This window comes from Zosterops lateralis (genome assembly GCF_965231275.1).
Source record: "Zosterops lateralis genome assembly, chromosome: 4".
Taxonomy (NCBI): Eukaryota; Metazoa; Chordata; class Aves; order Passeriformes; family Zosteropidae; genus Zosterops; species Zosterops lateralis.
Genome location: NC_139765.1, coordinates 70995303 through 71021363, shown reverse-complemented (window position 1 = coordinate 71021363; position 26061 = coordinate 70995303). Strand labels below are relative to the sequence as shown.

At 47.6% G+C, this 26061-nt stretch overlaps 1 protein-coding gene across 4 annotated transcripts in view; it reads left to right on the top strand.

Moving 5' to 3' along the window:
- Nucleotides 1-413: 413 nt before the first annotated feature.
- Nucleotides 414-26061, top strand: part of PODXL (podocalyxin like) — a 43273-nt gene continuing 17625 nt past the window's right edge. For all 4 annotated transcript variants that reach the window (XM_083859480.1, XM_083859479.1, XM_083859478.1 and 1 more), the window contains exon 1: nt 414-482. In XM_083859480.1, the coding sequence (XP_083715606.1) occupies nt 446-482 (37 nt within the window). In that variant the 5' untranslated portion in view covers nt 414-445. The remainder of the gene's footprint in view (nt 483-26061) is intronic.

Below are 26061 nucleotides of genomic sequence, written 5' to 3'. Positions count from 1 at the left end.
CATCCCCATCCTAATCCCATCCTATCTTTATCTCCATCCCCATCCCATCCTATTCCGTCTCCACCCCCGTCCCCATCCCCATCCCATCCCCATACCTGTCCCATTCCACCTCCATCCCCATCCCATCCCCATCCCTATCTCATCCCCTCTTATCTCTATGCCATCCCATCCCCATCTCATCCCCTCTTATCTCTATGCCATCCCATCCCCACTCCACCCCACCCCATCCCCATCCCCATCCCAGGGCGCTCTCTCTCGCCGCTCCGGGGGCGGAGGCGGGGGCGGTCCGGGCCGGTTCTGCACCTCCCCCGGCAGCAGTGGGAGAAGGGGGGGCCCGTGGCCGGGGCCGTGGCCGGGGCCGTGGCCGGGGGAGGGAGGGCATCGCCCGCCCGCCCCGCCGGGAGAGAGCGCCGGGAGCCGCGCCGGGAGCCGCGCCGGGAGCACCATGCGGGCTGCGGGGCTGCTGCTGCTGCTGCTGCTCGGTGAGTGCCGCCCCTCCGCTTTCCCTGCCTTCCCTTCCCTTTCCGAGCATCCCTCGCCCTCCGGCCGCGCTCCGCTTTTCCCGGTACCGCCGGCGAGTTTGGCGGAAAAGCGGCTGCGGGAAGCCGGGCTCCCACCCCGCCGCCCGAATGCGGCTTTATCTTGGCTCTTATCGGAACCCCGGGCACATCCAGCGCTCCGCGGCAGCGCAACTTGGGGCCGCAGTGCTGCTTCTTTCTGCGGAGGGACGAGCCCGACCCTGCTGCTCTTCCCTCCCGCATCCCGCTCGGGGCTCCGGGCTCGATGTGCGGAGCTCCGAGCTTCTCTCCTAAATTTTTGGGGTCCTATGGAGAGAGGAGGACTCTGAGTTCGGCGTTTTGGGGCTGTTCTTGCGGCGGTGCAGGTGCTGCACCCACGGAAGAGCCAGAACTGAGAGAGGGAGGAGAGGGGGGAATGCAGCTGGAGACAGCGATTCCCTGCTGGAAGTTGGTGCTGGAGTTGGGAAAAGGTTAAAGTGGGGAGTCTTGGGGATGTGTCGCGCTGGGGAGGTTTGGGAGTGGGAACAGCTCAGGGTGAGGTTTGGGGTGATGGAGTCTGAGTTTTGGTTCTCTGGTGGGGTGTTGTGTTGGAGAGGTGGCCAAAAACCCCATGGAAAAAGGGGAAGGAAAGGCACTTGTTATAAATCTGCTTATTGCTTTTTATTTATACTTTATTTCAGCACGAATTATTTAATACAGTATGTTCTTTATAACGCGCTGATGCTTTCCAGAGTGAAGAAAGGTAGGGAGGAGTGGGGGCATTTCTACTTTGTAATCAGGGAAGGCGAGTGGGGTGCAAAATAAAATTAAATAAATTCAAAATAAAATAAAATAATAAGATAATAACATAAAATAAGATGAAATCCTGCTCCAACTCATGGCTCCCAGAAGAGCCTCTGCAGAGCTGAATGTGCTTTTATTCAAGGTAACAAAAGCTGGGGGATGCTCCGGAGGTAAAAGCACAAGTGGAGGCAGGGCCCCGGGGATTTAACTCTGGGGTGAATTCCCAGAGGTCTGGCTGAAATCTCTGCCTGCACCTTTTTTTTGTTCGTTTGTTTGCTTGTTTTTTCCTGCTCCTCTTGGGACTCAGGGGTTTGATGGCAGAGCAGGTGTAAACCCCTGTCCCTGATGCCAACATGGGCTTTAAAAGAGATTTCTCTTCCCATTAAAACTCAGGAAGCCCTGAGCATCATTAATTCTGGCATAAAGCAGGAGCTGTTAATGCAATTTTTTCTTGTGCTGGCCAGAATTTAGCTGAGTTTAGCTGACTTTGCCTTCTCAGAAGGTTTTGTTCTGTTTTCCAAAATGAGGTGATAAATCCCCTGGGGCTGGGACAAAACGGGCTCTTTGCTGGGGGATGTTGTGGGGACCTGTTTCCATAACACCCTGAAGTGACCCCATTACATCTTTCCCAAAAATTAATTGATGAAATCCTTCAAAACAGTGTTTTTCTGCCATTCTTTGCTGCTCTTAAATTTTGAAATAAGCTCCTTAGAGATGCTTTTATGTTGCTCCCTGGGTGCTGGAACCAGGATTTTCTTCCTTTGAGTGTTTGGGCTCAGAGTCCCAGCAGTGCTTAACTCCAAGACTGGCATTTGCTGTGATCATCTGAGTTCCTCAAAGCCTAAAATTCATCTTTTTGGGTTTTTTTCCTTCCTCCTTAAATGGGAAGAAGTTGAGTTTGTAAGTGAAGCTGTAATATTTGGTGTATCTCAGGAAATAATGGTTGGGATGGAGCCTGCATGATTTTCTGTGTTTAAATTGGATGTGAAATGAGAGTTAGGGATTTCAGATTTTGGAAAGTGACAACTTCTGTGTGGGGGGCAGAGCAGGACTGAGGTTCTGCTAAAGTTTTTAAAAGCTGAAGGTTGCTGAAGTTTTTTAAAGCAGCTCTTTGTGGTACAGGAATTTCCTTTGAAATACTGACTCCCAGGCTTGTACATCCCAGTCCCCTGATTCTGCAGAGATTCCCCTTTATGCCCTTGCTTAAATCAGAAGAAAATCACCCTCAGACAAGGCACAGTGTGTAAAAGACATGCAGTAAATACAGCATTAGGCAAAAAGCATCTTTAAATTCCACCAGCCAGGGAGGGGCTCAGAGTTACCCATTACAGCATCTTCATGGGATATTTTATTTTATTTATTCTTTATTGCATCTTGTAGTCCCACCGGTGGTCTGATTGCAAAATTGCATCAGGAAGCGACAAACAATACTTTTTTCTTCTCAGGGGATTCAAAAGAGCCACAGCTCAAACCTGTCCTGGGGGCAAAAAAGGGCAGGAAGGGCTTTTTTTACCATAGATCAAGCACCAGGCTCAAAGCAAACCACAGATTGATGGGTTTGAAATTTGAAATCCTTGTTGCCAAAACACCGCTTTTCATTCTCAAAGCTGAGTTCCCAGGCTACCTCCCTGAGTACTGAGAGTTCCCTGGTACTGGGAGTTCGTGTTTGCAGATGAGCTGTCAAAAAATGTGCATTAAAAAAAATAATAATAATTCATTTTATCCATTGAATACTAATCCTGACACTGGGCAGGAGGAGGCAACTGGGGCCGTGTGCCCAGGAGAAAAAAAAAATTGTTTAACTAGAGGGTTTTAGGATCAGCATCAAAACAGAGCGACTCTTCTAAGATATTTTGTCTCGGAGGAACTTTGAGAAGATTTTTGCGACCTTTTTTGCCATTTTAGCAGCTCAAAGCCCCACGCGGACACAGTAACACTGCCCCGGGGGCTGTTTGGGAGGCTTAATTAAAGGATTGTTTGTAAATCATTTGGAGATTCCTAGATGAAAGGAGCTGGAACCGTGCAATATAGTGATTTAATTCCAGGGAGTTGCTCTAAAGGCTTGTGATGAGGGTGATCATTCATGCTGCTGGTGATGGGAGACCGGCTGGAAATATCCGCTCTCAGCGTTTGCAGAGAGGCTGGGGTGGCACTTTGGGTGTTATTTTCCCTATAAACCATGTATTTTATCTCCCTATCCACACTTCTGCATGGTCTAACCCCACCAACATGACTTCTGGGGTGTTTTTGGGGACTGAGGGAGGAATTTCCAGCCGGAGAGGATCCCTTTGGCTGTTGCTGTGCCCCCGTTAACCTTTTTTATGGCTCTGTGAGAGCAGAAAGGAGCTGTTGGGGTTCAGCCACCCTAAATTTTGGCCCTTTATCAGTGATGCTGTTCTGGGTGGCCCCTTTGCTGTGTCCCCAAGGACCCACCACACCACCCTAAAACTCTGCAGGGCCAGGGAGAATGGGGTTTTATCCTTAAAGGGTGACACTGTGGAGGTGAGTTCTGGCTGTAACATCTTTCTGAGCTGCTCTTTGCTACAGGGCCTCAAACCCCAAGCTCAGGTGCCTTCAGCAGCTTCACCTCCAGGTGGTCCAGGCAGGAGGACGCCTGCAGCAAACCCACCTGTGGACGTGCAGGAATTCCTCCCTCCCCACTGCTGAGCTGATGGGGAGTGACACTCAGAGTGCAGGTCGAGAGGCTGAGTGTGCACCTGTGCTGTTCCCAGCCTGACACCACTCCTGCACCAGCAGGAACCACCCTCAGCTCTGCCCAGAACAGCAGGAGAGGGTTTGAACCCTGCAGGAATCCGGGTGGCCCGGTCTGGTCCATTCCCCATGTGCAGGCATGTGAAATCTCAGCAGAGCCTTCGCTGCCAGCTTCCTGCTCCACAGCCTGTTTACGTGCTCAGCTCCTTCCACAACTGGCCCATCTCCACCTAAGGATGTTGTTTCTGAATTCTTGCAATGCCTGCCCTTTCCTTCACGGAGAGATCCTGAGCAAACCTTGCTTTTTTTTTTTTTTTTCCCTACTCTCTAAGCAATGCATGCAGTCATCTGGCATTTGCTGTTCTCCAGCTACCTGTGCTCCGTCCACTGCCACCCCCAGGGCTTTGCCAAATATTCCACGTTGCAGAGAGCAGCTCCTTTGGGTTTGGAATTCCCAAAGAAATCCATAAAGTCTTTCACTTGCAGTTTGTGAATCCACACGGATTCTCCATGGGAGTCTCACAGCTCCTTTGGGGATGTGCCACCCATCTCCCCCAAAAAACCTCTCTGTCTGCCATTGGGGCTTAATAAAAAAAATCCTATTTTTTTTCCTGAACTGCCTGGTGGGATGGTGTTCCACACCCCTTAATTACTGGGGAGGTTTAGGGTCAGTTTATCTGAGCTTTATTGGGTTTTAAGTGTCCTAATTATATATTTGTTGTAGTGCTGGGCTGAAGCCTTGCAGTGTTTTGCTCTGGGAATCCTTGAGGGATGCACAAATCCACTGCAAACAGGCAATAGGGATTTGCTCTGCTCTCATATCACAGCTCCAGAGGTGCTCAACCACTGGGGCTATCCAAAAACATGGTAATTTTTATGCTAAAAAACCCTGCCTGGGGAGAAACAGATAATCTTCCTCGTCACTTTACAAAAATCATATAAGACCTTTTTCCAGCTATAAACTGAAGAGGTGAAATGCTGTTTAAAGAACTGACTGTGGTGGAGTTCCTCTCTCTATTTTCAAGTGTTTGGGGGCAAGAGTGTGCAGTGAGTGGTTGGGGATGGGGGGATTCTCTCAGCTGGAGCTGCTGTGGCACAAATTGCATTGAGAATGTTCAAAAGTGCAGATGTGGTGCTTAAGGACCTGGTTTAGTGATGGACCTGGCACGTTAGCTTAATGGCTGGACTTAATTAGTTCCTAGAGGTCATTTCCTACTAATGATGCCATGATTCCATGGGCAGGGACACCTTCCACTGTCCCAGGCTGCTCCTAGCCCTGTCCAGCCTGGCCTTGGACAATTCCAGGGATCCAGGGGCAGCTACAGCTTCTCTGGACACCCTGTGCCAGGGCCTCACCAACCTCACAGTAAACCTGAGGTTCCTTCAAGGATGACTAAACCTGTTTCAAGTTACCTGCTGGCTTTGAATTGCAAATAATGCTGGAAATAGGGATTATTGGTGGGAATCTTGGAAAATGCCAAGAGGAACTTCTGTGCGTCTGGGGAGTGCAGAGCTCTGTGGTGGCTTATTTGGGGTGACTTTTTTGAGGGTTACACGCCCATATGCACTTGATTTGAGCTGTTGTGTGTCTTAGAGCCAGCCTTTGGCACTGAATATTGCTGAAATCCATTGGGAACCAGAAAATGCCAGGACACCCCAAAGAGAAAAAAATCCCTCTCTCCTTCAAGAGGTGAAGCGAAGCCGCTCAAGCTCCGAAAGCAGCAATACCCTTCATTACTCACCTGCCTGTTGGCCCCCAGCTCTTGCTGATGGAAGTTTTCTCACCACCAGATGTGCCTGTTTAGCAAATCTTTTGCATCCCTACAGCTCTGCATGTTGCAGGCACCTTTTCTGCCCAGTAAATAACGTGTGTCTCACGGCTCACTTGGCCGCGGGCCAGGCACTCTCAGCGGACACTGGTGACAGTTTGGTGACAAAGCACTGCAAGGACACAAGGAGAATTCAAACAACTTATTAAAATCCACTCTGTGTGATGTCTCAGCACCCCAGCAGAGAGCGGGAGGGAGGAAGGAACGGGAGTGAACTTTTATTTTGGGCAGTGGGAATTCCAGCGCTGCTGGAGCATCTACTTTTAGATGTGCATCTGAAATGAGCAGCAGAGGGAAGAGAACAAGATTTGTCTTTCAGCAAGGCTCCACTTGTGAATAACATCCAAGGTTCTGTGTCTTGGGGCTGGGTGGCAGCAGGAAGGGGATGGGTTCCAGTTTGGAGAAACTGGGATGACTGGGTTTGAGGAGGAAGGGAAAATTGGAAGTCACAGTGTGACTCTTCTGCTTTTTCCTCCCATTGAGGGACCCAAGGTAGGGCCATGTAAGTTCAGACATTTAACTAAGTTGTTTAAGGTTGAAGCTGAGTTATCTTTGAATCCAGCTGTGTCTTCTGAAGGCAATTCAGATGTGTCTTGGGATGATTTATCCACTAGAGATGCTTGTTTCCATAAATGCACCCCAACATGGATGGATGTTGCACCAAAAACATCCAGGACCTGCCCTTGGAAACACTTGTGTTGTGTAACACTGTCTGTATGCACTCAAAAATGTTTTAAAAAAAGTGGTTTTGAGGTTTGGATGAACTTCTTGCTGGTGGAGTGCACCCTAAAGGCTGCAAAATGAACAGGCAAATAAGAAGAACATGATCCTTGGGTTTAAAAAATCTGTGCTTGTTGTCAGGTGCAGGACAGATCCTTAGAAATAGGCAGAGGTGGGATCTGCATTAAAAGCTCCTCCAAAACTGAAAAGCTGATGCTTTTCTTTCTGAGTCAGTCCCATTTTAGATGATGTTTTGAGGTCTGGTTCATATCCTTATCATCCTGAATAAAAATTGGATTAATCCAGTGTCTTTCTATCTGTTTCACAGGCTCTGTGTGCAGAGCTTTGGTCTTAGGCCACATGGCTGATGAGGGTGGTGAAAGGGGAAGGAAGGTCATTTTGCACTGGAAGAATAAGGCCTCACTTATTAATGGCAAAGGCTGAAATTTTCTCTCTCAGCCGTAATTGATTTTGGCAAATTTAACTGGAGGCAGAGGTAGAAATTGGCTTAGCAATTAAGCTCTAATACTTAAATATATATTAGATCTATTGTAGAGAAATGAGGAGACAGCCTTGTTAGACATTTATTCTAAGTGGCTTCTGCTGGGTACAAGCAAAGAGAAAAATAGGCAATTTCTAACTTGGACAAAGGAGACTTGAAAGGCTCTTCAGAAAGGCTTGGAGAAACTCTGTTTGAGAAAGTCCTTCTTTGAAACCTAATAGCAAATACCAATTTTTTTTCTCCCTCCTCCCTGGAGTCTAAAGGCAGGAGGGCAAGATAAGACATTCCACCACGTAGGCAAATGGGGAAAAAAAAAAAAAAAAAAAAAAAGGGAAAAGTTTAAATGATACTGCTGCAGGCTGTGGAAAGTGGAGAGCTCTCAGGGTGACTATTATGTGCTGCTTATCAAAATACTGTGAGCCCTGACTGTGAGAAAAAGCAGAGTAGTTAAAGAGATGATCTGTGCCAGAACAGATCTGGTTAGCAGTGGTTAATACTGAAATAACATCAAGTAATCAAGGTCCTATATTTATATTTATATTTATATTTATATTTATATTTATATCTATATCTATGTCTATATCATATGTATCTATATCATCTATATATCTCTATCTATATCCACATCCATATTTATATCTATATGCACATTAAATAAGCAATAAAGTTCTCATTGGACATTTCTAATTTGTCAAGGAACAGAAGAAATGTTTAAAGCATAGGTAAAGGGAAGCAAGTTTTCTGCCACATACTGAGTCAGGTAATAAGGAGCAGCCTCTAGCAGGTTGTGATTTGCAGAACTCCAAATCAGTATTCTCATCATGAATTTTTTTACAGCCATCACTCTCTGCTGGCGACCTGGTTCAGTTTTGGAGCCTGAAGGAGTAAAAACAACAAATAAACAAACAAGAATTTGTTCCTGTGGGTTTCTCTTGGCAAAGGGGAGAAAGTAGCAACATGCAGTAAAAACAGAAAACAGCCTCCTCCTGTTTTATTTTCCTTTTTGTTGCTTTTTCCCTCCTCATATTGGTCTCATTTTCAGATGGATCAGCACCCTGATCTGGTTTGACACAATGCTAAGAAATGTTTGTGCTCTCCACTGCCTCATTCTAAGGGCACACAAGTTTATACTAAATCACAGCATTGCCATAAACACCCCAAAAAATCCCATGTGGTGACAAAAAGCTGCGACACCTGTGCTGCAAATGGGATGAACCAGCAGTTCTGGGACTCCCAGAAATCTTGATCCAACTGAGATCCAAACCAGGACAAAATATAAGCAAAATGGGACAGGGCATTGTGAAGCCAGAAATCCAAATTCACAGCCTTGAGCCCGAATTTCAAGCGTGCAGGAGTTAATCTCCCCATCACCTCCCCTTTCCCAGGCCTCAGGGTCATTCCCATACCAAAAAGCCAAGGAGAGATGCAGATCTCTTCAACATGAAGAATATTTTTTTCCTGTCCTGTCCAGTGCACGAAATGCTGCGGAAAAAGAAAGTTTAGAGATTAATGGGACACCCTGTTATAGACAATTATTTTGTTTCCTTCAAATTTTCCCAGATGGCTAAAAAAAGCCCCCAAGGCTCTCAGTCCATGTGATTTTGTGGGCTTCTAAAACAGTTCCTGCCAAGGAATGGCACCAATAAATCCCCGTTAACCACATTCAACAGGAGAATGATCTTTTTTTCTCATTAAAGCCTCACAAAGGGTTCAAAACCTCATTTTATAGCAGGGTGCTTTGATTTAAATTGATGTGGCTTAAATTATGAATTTTAATCACGACTTAAAGTACAGACGGAGAAAGTCATAATTTGAATGATTTGATTTTTATCATGTTTTTCATTTACAATTCATAGTTATATCCCTTAAGCAGGGCTGATTCTCCTCATTGTAAAACTTGGAGATTTACAGCCCACTCTTGCCTTTCAACTGTGTTTTCTAACTAGGCTGGCACACTCTGAACATATTTGTTGAAGGAATTTTATAGCCTGAAACTTCTCTATTTTGATTTCTAATTTATGCATCTCTGGAGTCGTCCTCGGTAATGATGAATAAAACTAATTTAGGGTTTATTGGTGGAAATCACTCTTTGCTCGTAGAGGGAATTTCTGTTAAACTGACAAATGAAAAAGAGCATTTACAATTCCTTTAAGATACATCAAATAACCCAGGACCTGGGTGTCTTGTGCAATAAACTTTTTAACAAAGTTTTCAGTTTAGTGCTGAGAAATTCACTGGGCAAATCTCCAGCATCAATCTGTGATGGAGTTAGTGACTGAAATGAATTGCTCTGTATCCCTCGAGGGTTTCAAATTAACAAGAGTCATTCTCTTAAAATTCACTTTTACTGTTTAAAATGGGAGAGGAAACAATTTTATTTTTCGGCCGACACTTTCCAGTTGTTTTTGCAGCTTGGGGGAGCTGAATGTTCTCTCCTTGATCTGCAGAGGGAATTTCAGTGGATAGCTGAGGTTTATGCACATAACTTTTGACTCTCTAACTGACTGTCCCATGCTGAATGTCTGGATACCCTGGACATCTGCCCATAGTATAGGCAGAAAGCAATTAAAGAGAAGCAAAGATTAACAAGACTCCTTTTAATTGACTGCCCTGTTTTTGTTTCACATCCAAATCCAGCCCCACTCACTGTTGGAAAAACCGAGTTCCCCAAGTGCCATGGGTGTCCTGGCTGGGTTTAGTCTCACTGCAAAATATTTAATTTTCTTTTTTGGTGCTAGATGATAAAACCTGGTCTCCCAAAAATTAGGAGGAGCTCTTGCCTTGATGGATTGTGGCCCATTCCCCTCATCCAGCCTGTTCTGATGTGTCCCCTTGCTGATCCAACATGAGAGCATTTTCCCCAGCAAGTTTGGCAAACAAAACTTTGCTGTTTAGGGCAACAGTCACAGAGGGGAGAAAAAGAAGGAAAATAAAATAATCCTGAAGTGACTGTGATTGCCACTCCTGCCATCACTGCTTTGCACAAAGCCATTCCAGTGAGGGACACATCTGCTTCTGCTCCAACACATCAATTTAGGCTGATAAAGGTCTCTGATAAGCTGCAGTTTGACCCAGCTCAAGGTGGAGGATGCACTAACAGACCCTGGGAAGGTTCCTGCAGCCCTCACTCTGCATTTCCTCGGTCCAAATCCCTCTCAGGCTCTTGGGAGGAGCAGCAGCCCACGATGGCCATGCTCCTGAGAACTTCTTCCATGGCGAGTGGTTATCAGAACCTGGCCTGTAATTCACCATCTCACCCCCAAACATTATTTTCTGGGGAGTTTTCCAGCCAGGAGAAGGTCAGCAGTGGATGGGATGGTGTTGAGAAATTCCTAATGAGAACAAGGATGGGCAATACCACCCCCAGTGTCATCTGCCCAGTGAAGGACAAAACCTGTCACCCACCTCTGTCCACACTCCCCATTCCAGGCTTCTCCAAATCACAGCTTCAGCTGCTGGGGGTGATTTAGGGCAGCCAGTTTGGCAAGAGGAAAAGCTTTTATTCTGGCAAAGGAAGTGGCTCAAGCAGGGTGGAGTGGTGGGAAGGTGGTGAAAAGTAGAAATGTGAGGTTGGGTTGGTGGCAAAAGAAGTAGGGGATGTGATGATCAGTGTGATTTATGAATGCCCTTTACAGAGGGTTGGGGAGGGAAAGGCAGGAGTCCAGACTGATGGGTTGAGACAGGAAAAAGATGGTTTTCTGCTCTTAAAAAATCCACCTGTTTGTGTGTTCCTATTACTGCATCTGGCCACAGGCAGCTGATAGCTGCACCAGGTAAAATTTTGGGCGTTTAAAGGAGTTTGGGTGTCACAGGAAAACACCAGGGGAGCAGTGCTCTTCCTCCCTGATCATGTTAGAAATTAAAATCACAGCATTTTGTCAGCATCCTTGATGGAAGCAAAGTGACCTGGCCCCACCTGCAGCTCCTGCTCCTTCAGGAGCCTCTGCACTTAATCCCTGGGTGGCACAGAGGCTTTCAGCATTGCAGGACATGCCATGGACAATTGGATAGACCTCTGGATGGGTGCAGAGCCCCAGCACGATGGTCACTGGTGAGAAATTCTTGGGAGTGATGTGGAGAATGGGTTATTTTGGACCAGACCCAAAGCCAAGCTCTGGAGTTGTCCCACTGCGCGCGACTCTCCGTACTCTCCGTATCTCTGCTGTGCTCACACACAGAAAAATCCTGACAAAATCCTGCAAGAGGGAAAGAAAGAAAAGGAAAAAAAAATCAGGAAACTATCAAAAGAATCTGAGTGTGCCTTGGGGGTTTGATGGGGAACACTGTGGGGACAGCCATGCCAAAGGAATGCCGGCTATTTTGGGGCAGTGTTTGTGTTTGAGCAGTTGCAGGAGAAGGAGAAGGAGGAGGAGGAGGAGGAGGAGGAGGGTTGCAGCTCCACGCTTTGTCTGCCGTGAAAGCCTTTTGCTTGTCTGGCAGGATGGCTCCAATCTGATTAGCAGGAGGCTTGATTAGGAGGGGGCTGGCTGGGGGAGCAGCAGCGATGTGGGGATGGAGGCAAAGCTGCTTTCCCTGGGAGCAGCACTCCAGGGATGCCCCAAGCCCAGCTGGCCTTTTAGGGAGGGTTCCCTTCTAATCCGGCTCAGAAGCAGTTTTGGGGCAGGGGTTTATCTCTGTCTTGGCTGGTCAGATTGGTACCCTGAGGTGCTGGGAGAGGAGTGTTGATAAAGTGGATTGGGTGAGGAGGAGCAGAACAAGGAAACTACTGTAGGGGAACTACCTTTGAAGCTGAATTTCGGAGAGTGTTTTTGGGATCCCACTTTATTTATTCATTTATTTATTTATTTAGTCCTGTCCTGAAGGCTGGCACTCATCACAGTGAGGGGAAGGATAAGGAAAGTGCAGCCCCTGAGCTGTTCCTGCAAGGATTTTGACTTGGTTTGAGCAGAGGCACTCACCCCACAGAGGGACAAGAGAGAAAGGGCTGTAAGATTTTGGCTCTGCTCAAATCTGACAAGATCAGATGCTCACAGCCTGTGTCTGAAGAAATTAGAAGCATCCCTGCATCAGGAATTTATTTCTTAGAGGAATATTTTTTTAGAAAGGAAATATTGGAGATAATATTTATTAGAATTTATTTCTGAGACCCTCAGATCTCTCAGCCCCTGTTTTAAACACCAAGACTATTCTTTGCTGAGGTGGAAAGTTGTGCCTGTGGGCAGATTTCCCATTTTTCTCCTCACAAAAGGTGAGAAATGTCTTGTTACAGGAACCTGGTGCCACCTGCATCTCTCAGGACTCCCCAGAGCCAGAGCTGCAAGTTTTCCCAGTCTTGTTATGGTTGTTGCCATGAAACTGCCAGGAGTGGGGAAAGAAGGAGCCCTCTGCTTGATAATCTGGATTAGGAATAAGGAATTTGTTCTGTAGTAATAAGGATCAGCTTTTGAATCTACTTGGATTTGGATTTGAGCCATCTTCCCAGGGGTGAAGGCCCAGCATCTGAATGTCCTGATGCTGTAACTCATCTCCACAACAGGTTTGGGCTGCCCTCTAAGCATCAGGGCTGTTTGCAAGAAGGGGATTTGCTCCACATCTTGATTTCCTCCAACTCTGTTTCTGCTCCTGTTTGGGAGAGCTGATTTGAATCCTGCAGCAGCACAGGACTTTGCTATCTGCTGCATCATCCTTAGTCCCAGTGTCTGGATCCCAGCAAGTGTCCTGTTTATTTGGCTGCTCTGCTGTGCAGAAACTTCCTGGGAAAAGGACCTGGTGCTGTTGGTTTGGATCATTTGAGCATTTCAGCTTCTCCTCAGAGACATTGTGGCCCACACTGGGGGGTTGGGTGCTGGGAGGGACTGGTGATGGAGAAGCAGAGCAATTCCAGGCCAGGCTGAGTGGAGCTCTGGTCTAGTGGGAGGTGTCAATGTCCATGGCAGGAAGGCTGGAATGAGATGATAATGAAGGTCCCTTCCAACCCAAAGTATTGTGTGATTTTTGTGATGATTCTGTGCCAGCCACCAGGGGTAGGAGCATGGCTGCACCACTGAGCAGTGCCTGCAGTACATAGACTTGAAAATTATTAATTATTTAAAGCAATCTGTTGCTAAGAAGTCAAAGCAAACAACAATCAATTACTGAGAATTATCAATGAACATTGCTAGAAGTTGTCATTTGCTTTTGATGGCTCAGCTCCTTCTTGCCTCCATGGTCAGCAGGGCTTGATTTCTGAGTGGTGTCCAGCAGCATTTTATTCAATTATAATTTCCAGGGATGTCAGGATGAGATGGGGCTCGGGGCAGTGAGAGGATATATTTGCACAGCTGACTGTGCTTCTCCAAATGAGCATTTGAAATTTGTGTGGGGATTTTTCAGCTGTCTCTTCTGCCTAGCTGTAATCAGGGATGCTGTTTTCAGGTGGTTTTGGCAGCAAAGCCCTGCTTTGATTTGGCCAGGGATCACTTGCAAACATGTCAGGAATGTTCATGTAGCTGCAGCCTTCTCCAGACTAGGGGCTCCATCTTCACTCCAGGATTACAACCAGCAGCACCCCCTGAATCCCAGTTTAGTATTCTCTCCCTCCTCTCTCTGCTGGTGGCTTTCTGTGGGTCCCATCATGTCCCTGCCCTCTCCTCCCATCTCCAACCCCACCATGATTCCAGCTCAGTTTCCTAAAGGAAATGCCCAGGCTGGCATGTCAGAGTTTCCCAAAACAGGACCTGGTGTCTGCCACCCCAGGAGCAGAAGAATTTGGAAATTTTCACCAAGCCCAGCCCCAGAGCTCCCTGCTGTACCCAGAGCTGCCACTCACCTCTGTGGATCCCCTCCAAGATGAGAACTCAACCTCATCTTTGTAGACCTGATGGCCTCTCTCAGGAGAAAGAGGAGGATGATTAGCAGCAGGAGCAGCAGGGAGGGGATGCAGCTCCTTCTTCCTTCCTGCTTCCTTTGCTCCCTTCCCTTGCCCTGCCATGGCCTTCCCTGCAGCACAACCTCCAGGCACTGCCCTGGAGAGAAGGATTTGATGGCAAGGGAGATGTTTTGGTGGCAGGGAGATGCCAGCAAAGCCCTGAGCTCAACAGGTGACATGGACAGGGTCTGTTCCATCCAAACCACCCTGGGTGTAAGCTCTGATTCCTTCTAGACACCATTTAGGTTTTTCCTCCCTGACCACTGAATCTCTTTGTTCTCAAACTCACTACCTGTCTAGGGAGTTTTTGTGGAGCTGAGTATGACCCTTGTTGTGTGCTGTATTTTTTTTTTTTTTCATATATATATATATATATATATATTTTTTTTTTTTTTTTTTTTTTTTTTTTTTTTCTGGAGTTTCTCAGCACGCAACCACGCCACCGAAACCTACTGAGCGCAAAGCGTTGTGTCCCCAACCCGGTGACATCCCACAACTTCCCATGCTCTTCTGCTCAGCTGTAACCACGCAGGAATCTCACTCCTTGCTGGGCTGCTGGGTGGACAACATTGTTCCCCTATTGAGTCATTAACAATGAGGTCATTGGGCTGGAAAGACAATGTCATTCAGCAGCCAAGAACCCAGCTGGCTGATCCCGGTTGTGTCTCATCTCCTATGACAAAGCCACTTTTAATTGACTAATTAAAGCTTTTGCAGGCTCCATCTTGGAAGGGATGACCAAATTAGACATTGTTCTTTGTCAGCATTAAGTCAGGCCAGTTGGCTGATTAAGAAGCAAGACCTTTCTTCCTTCTCCACTTTGCCACTTGCTGTGCAGACCTGGATTCCTGGTCCTGGCAATGGGAAAACCTCCTCAGAGATATCCCACCATATGCTGCAGAGCAAGCTGTTAGAATGAGGCCCCAAGGACCTCAAGAAAGCTCACCCAAAGCCCACTCAAGACACTTTGGAACGATATCTCTGCGTTACCATCACACCTTTTGTTGCACACTTGATATTTTGTGTTCCCAGCTCCTGCAGGAATTCGATATTGCACCTAAGCCTATGGCATTGGGGTGCTGCCATACCCTGCAGCCCTTAGAAGGACAATTTGATCCACTAGCTGTGGGCCAAGAGCATTTTTCTTCCCATTTCTGGGCCATTTTTCCCTCTATGTACTTTTTGGGTGGTGTGGTGCAGGTGGAAACCAGGGACATGTCCAAACATTGGCAAGAAATATGCTCACAGTAAATCCCTGCTTCCCTCAGTTGAGCGCTCCTGCACCGCCAGGACCCTCAACGCTCTCTGAATGAAGATGTTTTGAGCCCTGAGACCAATGGATACTTCTGCTCTTCATTTTTCTTGCTCTCATTTCCACTCTGAGTAACGTCACCCCAAAACCAGCGAATAAATGTGCCCTAAGGGACTCCACAGGACAAACACTGTTCAGTGCAGCTACCTTGGCATTTCCATCAAACCCTCAGGGTTTTTTCTGCCTGCAGTGTGATTGTCTTAAATCAGATTTATCTCCTCTTTGTGCTGCCCAGGCCCAGCTGAGCAGGAACGCTGGGTGTGTGTTTACCAGGGCCAGTGTCCCAGCCCTAAAGCACAGCAGCCGCTTCTTTTGAAGAACACACAAAGCAAGGAAGAGGAGCAATTGTTTGGGAGGAAGTTGGACCATAATGTAATAGACTCCCATGGGATTTACTATTAGTAATTATTTGTATTGCTCTGGCACCCAACCAAGGTTGGGGCCCCGGTTAGAAAGGTGCTGGATCAGCCTGGAAATGAAAACAGCTCCTTCTGTCCAAAATCTGTCCACTCTTGCAGGTAGAGATGGGGAAACTGAGGCAGGGAGAGGCTGACAAGTGTGATGAGGGTTGTTTCAGAGAGTTGTGGCTGAGGAAGGAGGTGAACCAGCACTCAGTGCTTACAGGAGCATCCTTCCTCCCTGGGGGTAAATCCTAGAACATGGAATTGTGAAATGGTTTGAGTAGGAAGGGGCTTTAAACACCATCTTGTTCTATCCCCCTGCCACGGGCAGGAATATCTTCCTCTGGATCAGATTGCTCAAATCCCATCCAACCTGGCCTTGGACACTTCCTCTACTTGTGATGCTTCCAGTTCCACCTAAAAGGCCACTGAGTAACAAATATGCTCTGCTGGAGAGTCCTGCCCTGGGACAACACTGGAAAAGGTGGTTTCATGCTGTTTGTGCCTTTAATAAGTGATTTCTGTGATCATGTGTATTATTTTAAGAAGGGGAAGAATAGGAGATATCAAAGAACACAAGTGCTTCAAAAAGAAACTGATTCCCAGTGCTCCTGAAAAACAAAATAAACAAACAAACAACAAAACAAAAAGCTAAAATAGATTTCTTTTTCTGTAAAACGGGCCGTTTCAGGGGAGTTAAATAATGAGGCAATTACTAATTTGCCAACAATAGAAGCTGATCAGATTACACGGGCCTGTAAAGCCAGATCCTCACTGAAGCCTTTTGGTGGGAAAGAAACTCAGTGCCAGACAGTCTTTAAATAGTTTTGAATAAGAGGGAGGGCTGGCTGTGTCCTTCCCTTCCGAGGCTCTCCCCACCTAAAGAATAGCCCCGAGCCTCCTGCCAAGTCCAGTGTATCCCAAAGGCTCCACTCACAGCCCCAGCTATAGAAATATATATGTAGGTGCTCATGCATGTACATATGTATATATATAGAGCTTCCCAATTATCTGGGAAGACCCCACCCTGAGGGAGGTGTGGGTGTGGAACTGGAGGGGGAAAAAATAAAAGATGGGACCCAAAATAGCACAGACACACAAAGGATGCCAAGGAAATGTGGAGCTCTCCTCACGGCATTGACAGGAAATCTCCGGGCTGCTGGCTCAGTAACCCTGGCTGGCCAAGGTCATGGGGGACTGATTGTGGTGGAGGGATGGATCCTGGTATCCATCTCCTGCAAAAATCATGGGATGAGGGGCGTGAGGTGGAAGTTTTTGTGTCAGTGATGATTTGCAGGTGTCCCAGATGTGCCTGCAGAGAGGAATTTGTCTCCAGCATAGCCTGAAAGAGAAGTAAAGCAGATACAATTGGAGAGTGATATTTAACAAGGAAGCACCCAGAAATTTTATTTAGAGAGGCTGGGATGCTTGACAGGGGTCACCAGTGCCTCTTGGAGGTGGCTTCTCTGTCACTTGGCATCACTTGTGTCTCTCACGTCACCTTAGAGTGTCAATAAACACAAAGATCTCAGTATCTCCAGCTGGAAGGGACCCACAAGGATCATCCAGCTCAAAATATTTCAGATCATCTTCTTTGGGCTCATCCTGGCCTGGTGGTGGGTGGTGTGTGAGATGGGCTGGGGAAGGAAACATGACTCTCGACCCCAAAAAGTTTGAATGTGAATTTGCTGGATGGAGGGAGTAAATTCGGTCTGATTTGTGACTCATCAGAGGTTCTGGGTGAACAAATGAGGGTGAGGCTCTGGGCCTTATCGTGTCCCCACCATCTCTTTTCCTCTGGTCTGTTCTGTCCTGGGGATAGGCAGGCAATGTCCGAGCCCTGCCCTGAGCACGGCCCTGGGGCACTGGCAGCCTCCCCACACAACCAGCAGTGGTGACAGAGGCTGTTCCCCGAGGGCTGTTCCTGCTGTAAATCTTCGGGAGAGGTGGAGAGGAAAGGGAGGTGCAAGGAGCAGGGGACAACGCGCTGTGTGCCAGCACAGACTGACCTCACACTCACCCGAATCCATTTTCTCCCCTGTACCAGCCTGTCACCAGGCTGAGGTCTCCTCATTCTTTTGGGTTTAGGGTCTCTCCTCTTGTTTTCTGCCCCTTAGGGCTGTGGCTTGGGCCTCCAGCTGGGGGTGGCATCCTTGGTTGTGATGGCACAAGTTTGGGCATTAGATCCCTGCTGCCAACCAGCTTTAATGCCTCTCTGTGATTTTGATTTGTCAAGCTGTGAGGTCCCAGAGAAGCCAATAGTCTCTCCTTGGGCTTGGGGCTGATCCTTTTCCTTTACAAAGAGCCTCCGCCATAAGAAAAGGAATATTTTTTCCCTTCCTCTCCCTCACTGCAAAAATTCGAGTGACACAAAAAAGTGAGAGGAGTTTTGGCTGCTCAGCCAACCCCACAGGAGCTCTCCTCCACGAGAGCCCTGTGGCCCTCATCACCCATGGATAAAGTCTAGACACGTCGCTGATGCATGGTACTCAACCTGAGTGACATCGGATGTGACAACTCCTCCCCGGTGCCCTCCAGCTGGCAGAGCTTCAGCTGGCAGGATGAGCAGCTCAGGGCCAGCTCCATCCCTGCCTTGCTCAGCATCAACCCAGATATGGGCCCAGCCAGCTGGAGAGGAGAGCAAGGTGAGGGATTTCATTCCCCTCCTGTGCCACCCCACAACTTGTAGGGTGCTCTCTCCACCACCTTCTTGTGGTCCTGCCTTTCTCCATGGAAAAAACGAGTTCCAGGGAGACCTGATTGTGGCCTTTCTGTGGCCGTTCAAACTTTTTAACAGGGTCTGTTGCAATAGGACGAGGAATGATGGTTTTAAACCAAACAAGTTTTGATTTAGATTAGATACAAGGCAGAGATTTTTTGCTGATAAGGGTGCTGAGATGCTGGAACATTTTGTCCAGTGAAGCTGTGGGTGCCCCATCTCTGGAAATGTTCAAGACCAACTTGGATGATACTCTGAGCAACCTGGTCTAGTTGAAGATGTCCCTGCTCATTGCAGGGGGGTTAGACAAGGTTTTAAACATCTGTTCCAACCTAAACTCATGACATCCGTGATGTGACATCAAATCTGACATCACACAGAGCTTTCCATGCCCAGGAATTAGGAAAGGCCAACCTCAGCTGGGGAGGAAGGTGTGCCCCATCCCTGATGTTTGATCAGTGCAATATTTAAGAGCTTGTTTTGTGGAGATCATCACCAAATTTCTCCTGAATTAACTTTCCTAAAATGCATCAGGTCCCCCTCAACAGGTTTTTTAAGAGCTGAGACTTTGATTTGATTTCACTTATTTCATTTGGGCTAAATTAAGTAAAAGACTGATTTAAAGCTGAACGAGAGTGGCCACCTGGTGGGTTGTGTGCACTTTGACTAATCCACTCTGAAATCATTCCTCCTTTTAATTTTAGATAAATCTTTTCTGAGTGCCCCTGTGCAGACAAACCATCAGGCTGTATAAAGATCAGTTCCTGTCTCCAGGCTCACATCCTCACTCCTTCCCAAGCCCTCTGAAGTCCTCCAGGAAAAGCCAGCAAGGGATTATTCATCTTTCTGGGGTGAAAAGAACAGAGAGGAACTTTTTCTCTGTCTTAATGAATAAATCTGTGTCCCCAGACACCCTCATTGGGTGAGCAGCAGGGCTGGAGAAAGGAGGTCAGGTCCCCAGGAGGGGCTGCTGGATGTGACAGTTCAGCCCTCAAGAGCAAAGCTGATGCTTTGGCCAAGCACTTCCCAGTGTTGGCTTCTCCAAAGGTCTCCTTCCCACCACCTTGCCAACAGCTCCACAGCTCCTTAGTGCTGGAATCAACTCCTGGCCCAGCCCTCAACCTTGGGGAGAGGTGGTGAAGTTCCTCCAACCCTTCTTCCACCCCGGAGAGAGGTGGTGAAGCTGGGTGGGATCCTCATGTGGTCAAGGTGGAATTCCCAATCTGGCAGCCCCAGTCTTTAGGTTCTTCTCATGGACCTGAGATTCCTGTCCAAATTCAGAGAAATCTAGGCTTTTAACTTATTTGCCTTTTCTTTTAAAAAAAGGCATTTTTAGTGCTCATGTTCACAGACAAAATCCTGAAAGACCATCTCAGAGTAACAACATTAAAGAAAATCCCCAGATATTCAGTGTATAACAGAGTTATGTATTCTTAAGCTTTCCTGCAGTTTTCAGTGTTATGTTGACTCACAACCACTACCTTGGGGCAGAGTCACCTGCCCTTTACCTTGATCCAGAGAGATTTTCTGGCCCATTACTCGGTGTAAACCTTGAGTTTCTTCCAAAGTCCTGTGTGACTTTTGCAGAAATAGAGGGGTCTCAGGGCTAAATGTTCCAGACACCTTGTCCTTCAGCCAGGGGTGATTGATGCCCCCTTGATACAAGCCACAAATCCTCCTCCAAAGCAGCAAGGTTGTCATGGGATAGCTCCACACCAGTGGTATAAAGGATTCAGGAGAGGATAGGAGTGTGGCCATGCTCTGTTTTGGAGAGCCTGGTCAGACTAGGACGTGAGGCATTTTTGGCTCATGCTCCACAATTTCCTCTCCAGCAGCTCCAATTCTGTTTCCTACACAATGAGGTGTTCCTGGTGTTCCTGGCTGCAGAGACCCCAGCTCATCCTGCAGCCTGGGAAGGGTGCAGGGCAGCAGCCAGGTCCCTTAAAAATCCCATCATGGATGGCATGAAAATATCCCCTTTCCCCTGATGGAAAGAGGATTATTTCCAGGCTTAGTGGTGAAAAATACCTGTGGTTTGCATGGATAAGAGGTGGGCACGTGTGTTTGTGTTTGTTTGACTCCTTGGCAACCTCCTGTGAAGGATTTCAAAGCTTTCATTTTCCACAGTGGTCTTCCTGTCTCCTCCTGATGATTTTTTTGTCTTTCCCCTTCACTTTTTTAGATAGCCAGAGATTTTCCATGAGAAGAGTCGTGGAGACAAAATCCTAAATAGGATGTCCTATGTTTATCTGTAAGAAAGGCTGGACTTCCCACTGCTGGCATTCCTCACCTCTAGCTGGAGCTGGCCATGGGATGCAGAACAACCTGGGATGGACCAGCTGGGTTCACTTGAGGGAAAAATGCCACTGATGGCAAATTTCTGCTAAACCCCTGACTCTGAGGACAAATTCAGGAGAGGTCCAAGCGTGGCATGAAGGATAATTCAACAACAATGTTTTTGAGAAGGTGGGAGTGAAGGACACTGAGATATTCCTGCTCCCTCCAATCCACTGTCTGGTCATTAATTAGTGCAGCAAATGAACCCATTTCTGCCTCCCTAAATGTGGTATTTAGAGAGCAAAGAGGAGACAAGTCAGGGCTGCAGGGAAAGAGGAGTGTGGGGAGGTCTGCCTTGGGATGATTATTTTTAATATTTGTTGTACTTCCAAATGAAACAGCAGACGAGCTGAGCTGGCTCAAACACTTGCAGAAAGAGCTGATGGGGAATTTGTTAATGAAGCAAGTTTGTCATCAGAAAATGCTGGTTCATCAAAATCTGGATTCTGGGGACATTTGTTGCAGTCCTGGCAGGAAAAGTGTATCAGGCTGCTGGTGGGTTTCCTTGTTGAAACCAAGGAGGTTTAAAGGCTGTGTGTGAATAAAATAAAGCCAGGCAGATCTAACAGAGAGGAGGAAGCAGTCAAAGTTCACATGAGGCTTGCTTCAAGTCCTGCTCTTTGGGCTTCAGGGTTACCTGTACTTGGTAAAAATAAGGAAAAACTTAATTTTTCCCAGTTTGGATTAGGGAAAACTGAATTTTCCCCAGTTCTGGAAGCAGAGTGGCCTTTGGGATACTATAGGGACATGACTCACTGCAAAATGCTGCAGACTTAGAGTCCTCAAGATGATGCTAAGATGCAGTGAGGGTTGCCCCAGATCTCCTGCCAAGGGGTATCCCCAGGCTGGCAGTAGAGTGGAAAGCCCTGGATACTCCTCTCCATCTGGAGATGAGGCAAAACTGCTTGGGGCTTGAAGCACATCCATTTCTCCCTTCTGCCCTGCTCCATGTCCAGACAGTAAGGGTTTATTGGGAAGGGTTTTCAGGGCAGAGGCTGTGACTGCAGATTCCTTCAGTTTGACAGCAGAGAAGAGGGCACTTGTCAGCATTATTGCCTCAAAGTCACTGTCACTTCCACACACGAGCTAAACAGCAGCAATTTGAAGAGTTTTTTTCACAATAGGGTCTTTTCACAGCAGGGCAAAGGAGGTTCCCTGCTGACAATAAACTCAGTGGCTTTGAATTAGACTCCAGGCACACTCATTTCATAGAACCATAGAATGGTTTGGTTCAGAAAGGACCTTAAAGGTCGTCTAATTCTAACCCCTGTGCCAAGGGCAGGGACACATTCCACTATCCCAGGGTGCTCCAAGCCCCATCCAGCCTGGCCTTGGACACTTCCAGTGATCCAGTGGCAGCCACAGCTTCTCTGGGCAACCTGTTCCAGGGCCTCACCCCCCTCACAGCCAAGAATCTTCTCCCCTGACCTGCTGCTCACACTTCTTTGATGCAGCCTCTCCCCAAGTGTTATTGCAGCACTAATTAGACCCAGCCAGTAGGTCTCAACTTCAGCATTTTGCAGAGCAATTCTCTCAAAACTCTTCTGCAGCAGATTTTATTCTGGCAGGGGTTTGGAGAGGATATGTCTGCACTGGATGATTGGACTGTTGGATTAGAGGCAAATGCTCTGGCAGCTGCTGTTGGATCTTTCCCCATTCTCTAACCCTGGAAGCCAAGTTGGTCTTTGGCTTGGGTGAAGCCATTTCATAAAACTGATGGTGAGGCTGGCAGCAGAGGGGTTGGGTGATGCACATTAGGAAAGCATCTTAAGACATGGAGAGTGCCAGGGTGGTGTGTAAACCATCCTTGTAACACATTCCTCACTAAAATCTCCTCAGACAGCTCAGGAAGACCCTGTTTGGATCCCATCTATCCCTAAGATGATGGAAGGGAAAGAGCCTCTGCACAGACAAAATGAAAAACCCTGTGCAGTAACCACTTGCTCCAGTGGCCCAGCTAAATTCCAGGATAAATAGCACTTCTCTGTGATATTCTGCCAATCTGATCCCTCTCACAGTTTCAAAAGGAGGTGACAGATTTCCTGTCCTCTGCAGTGGCTGGGCTCTGCTGCACCTCAGACATGGCTGCATTGCAGAGGGTGGATAAAACCCTCCTTGCTCCCAGGAGTTTCTTGCAAGGCAAAGAAAAGCCCAGGAGCTTCCTCAGTCACTTTGGCCAACACTGTCCCCTAGGAAAGGCCACCTCAGCCCTTGCTTTGCCTTTGATGAACTCAACCCGCTGCCCCTGTTCAATCAGGAAAGGCTGCAAAAAAAAAAAAAAAAAAAAAAAAAAGAGGAAAATAGGAACTTCCTCAGGGCCTGGCTCACATCCCTTCCTCTTCCCTGGGCTTTCTCATCCCGCCTTGGGAGGAGCAGGAGCCGGCTGGCGTAAGGCTCCGAGCCGGGCTCAGCCTGCTGGCCTGGGGTGTGTCACCCACCATTTCCTCAGTTATTCTTCTGAGCTTCCTTTTCTCACTATTAATAGAATTTCAGCCAATGTCTGAGCCGTTTCTACAAGGTGGACACGGGGGGAGAGACGGGGGAGGCGTTACCAAAATAGGAAGCGGGAAGCTGTTGGGCAGGGAATTAATCAGAGGAGCTGCGTGGAGAGGGAATTAATTGCTGGCTTTGGGTGGGCTGTGGAAGGATGGACGGGGACATGTCCTTTCACTTTGCATTTGGAGCCTGTTTGATTCGCTTTTCACGCTCCAAGCCTTGACCTTTCCAAAAAGCTTCTCCCTTGAGTGCCTTCCCCAGCCTGAAAAACTCCACGTACTCACTGCACTGAGGTTACAACCAGAGCATCACTCCTTGGCACGGTTAAACTTTAGACACTTTAATCTAAACACACTTTAACCTAAAGGGAGACACTTTAGATTAGACATTTGTTGGAAATTAGATCAGATATTAGTAGGAAATTTCTCCCTGTGAGGGTGATGAGGCTCTCAGAGAAGTTGCATCTGCTGCATCCCTGGAAGTGTTCAAGGCCAAGGGTTGGAGCACCCTGGGGTAGTGGACAGTGTCCCTGCCCATGGCAGAGGATTGGACTAGAGGGCCCTTAAGGTCCCCTTTAACCAAAACCATTCTGTGATTCCACGAGTTTGTGGTTAGAGGTGCTGCACAGCATCTCAAGGGTCAGGGTTAGAGTGGTACACAGCAGTTCAAAGCCATGTTTGTAATTACCCTTGTGAGGAGCTATGCTGGCACAAATCAGCTCACCTTTCCTTTTACATTTTGGGTGCCTTTTCACATCCCACCAGCCCCTGACCAGAGAACTCCCACTCCATCCCCACCCACCACTGCACACGGGGGTGATTCCAGCCTCCCCCATGGGCCCAACAAGCCCATCTGGGTAACCAGCCCTAAGGGAAAGCTGTCTCCCCTCCTGGCTGTGCCCATCCCAGACACTCTGTATCGCAGGCCGGGCCATGGGATACACGTATCCGGACATGAAATCATGTTTGTGCAGCGGACTCATTTCCTCCCGTTTGGCCGTGGATGCGCGGAGGGCTCGCGCCCTCCTCCCACGGATCCACCCCACACCCAGCTCCAGAGCTTTGGATTTTCTGAGGGATAAATGCAAGAAGACAAGTGCAGATCAACCTTTAGATTCATTGCAGCCAAGTGCTGCCAAAATACCCCCATCAGCTGCTAAATTGATCTCATCTTCCCTAAAATGGGGAATTGGGGACGGTCCAGAAAAGTGAAATTGAAAAAGCGGCCTTGGCGTGCCAAAATGCAGCCAGGAAGGTCAGGGGCAGGTGTTTTTACTGCCTTCTGGAAAACAGGGTGAGGGACTCTGGCTGAAATTCAAGTGGGTTTTTTTTTTTGAGAAGGGTCTTCTCTAGGTAAGGGGAGTGATAACTTGCAGGGTCTCTCCTCCATCCTCCTCCTCCTCTCTCATAGATGCCTTAAATCCTTTTATCTCTGGGGCTCACGGCGTGAAGGGATCACTTGTTCCCTGCAAAAGGACTTACTGTATCTTTTGTGAGTGATTTTCATGCTGAAGGGGGCCCAAAAATAATCCTGTCCTCTCTGGCTGTTCTTACCAGGGGTTTCCTCCTCCTTCAACCAGATCCTTTTCATTTCTTCTGTTGGGGACAGTTGTCAGGCAATGCTGGCCACCAGCCCAGGCAAACAGGGGCTCGTTACCAGTTATTACCCCTGAGTCCACCACTGAAATTTGGCACAGGTGGCCAGTGAGGGAGGAAGAGATTAAAAAAAAAAAAAAATCCAACATTTTCTGGCATTTGAAAGAGATACAGTACACATGGAAGGAAAGCAGTGACTCCTGGGACTGTGGTGCTCGTTCTGTAGTTGTCTCTGCTTCAGAATTAAGTTTGCAATGGGTTTGCCTAAGCCAGGTCTTCTGTGGGTGGTGATCCTGCAAGGTACCCAAAAAAATGCATTTTTTCTAAATGAAATGCCTTTTTTTTTTTCCCAAATCTGCAGTGAGACAGAGTCCCTGGACAAACGACATTAAGCTGAGAGCAATGAAACTGCAGGAATGTATTGAGCCCTGTGACTGCAGCAGCACTTTGTGCAGCAGCAGGGAGAAAACAGTTTAATTTAATGCAGCAGGATAGAAAAGGTAAATTTTGCTGACAGAAAGGTGCCCAAAAACCTGCAGGAGAAGTATAGAGATGGATTTTGTTGCTCTGTGGGACAGGATCTCACCCAGCTGTAGCCACAGCTACTTTCCACTGGTGTGTTTAGGTCCAGTCCATGATGCTTGATCCCACTTAAATCACTGGTCCTGGCTTGGTGAGGAAGAATAAATGGATTTTTTAACATCTCTTGACCTTGTTGAAGAGGAGCACTTGGAGTGGATGCAGAGATACAGAAAGACGAAACACTAATGAGATTTTTGGGCACCAACTTGAGTCTTGGTTCTTCTCCCTGTCATTTTTTTGAGGCTTATGTCACTCTATGTGCTACCACCCCAGCCAGGACAAGCCTGGAGGATCTCACCAGATCTCTCCATCAGCAGAACAACCTCTTGCTTTGGACTTTTGCCCTCAGTTTCTTTGCTAAAAGTGGTAAAATCCTGTCTGTGTCTCCCCTGGGTGGGACAGGGAAGTGCTGGGGCAGAGATCCTGGTTCCTTGGATCACAGAGTGGTCCCAGCTGGCCACCAGGACTGGCCTAGAGCCAAAGCAAGGTCCTGTCCCCTTCTCTTGGACTGAGTTGAATTGAATTGTCTTTTTGACCTCTCTTTGGAGCCTTTAATTCTGCCCCTGTGAGGTGAGGCCGGGGCATGAAGAGGAAACAAGAGCAGCAAGGGATTTCCTCCTTCCTTCCTTCCAACCCTTTCTTTCTTTATGTCTCTTTTGTGTCGTTTCTACCTTTAGCGGATTTTTT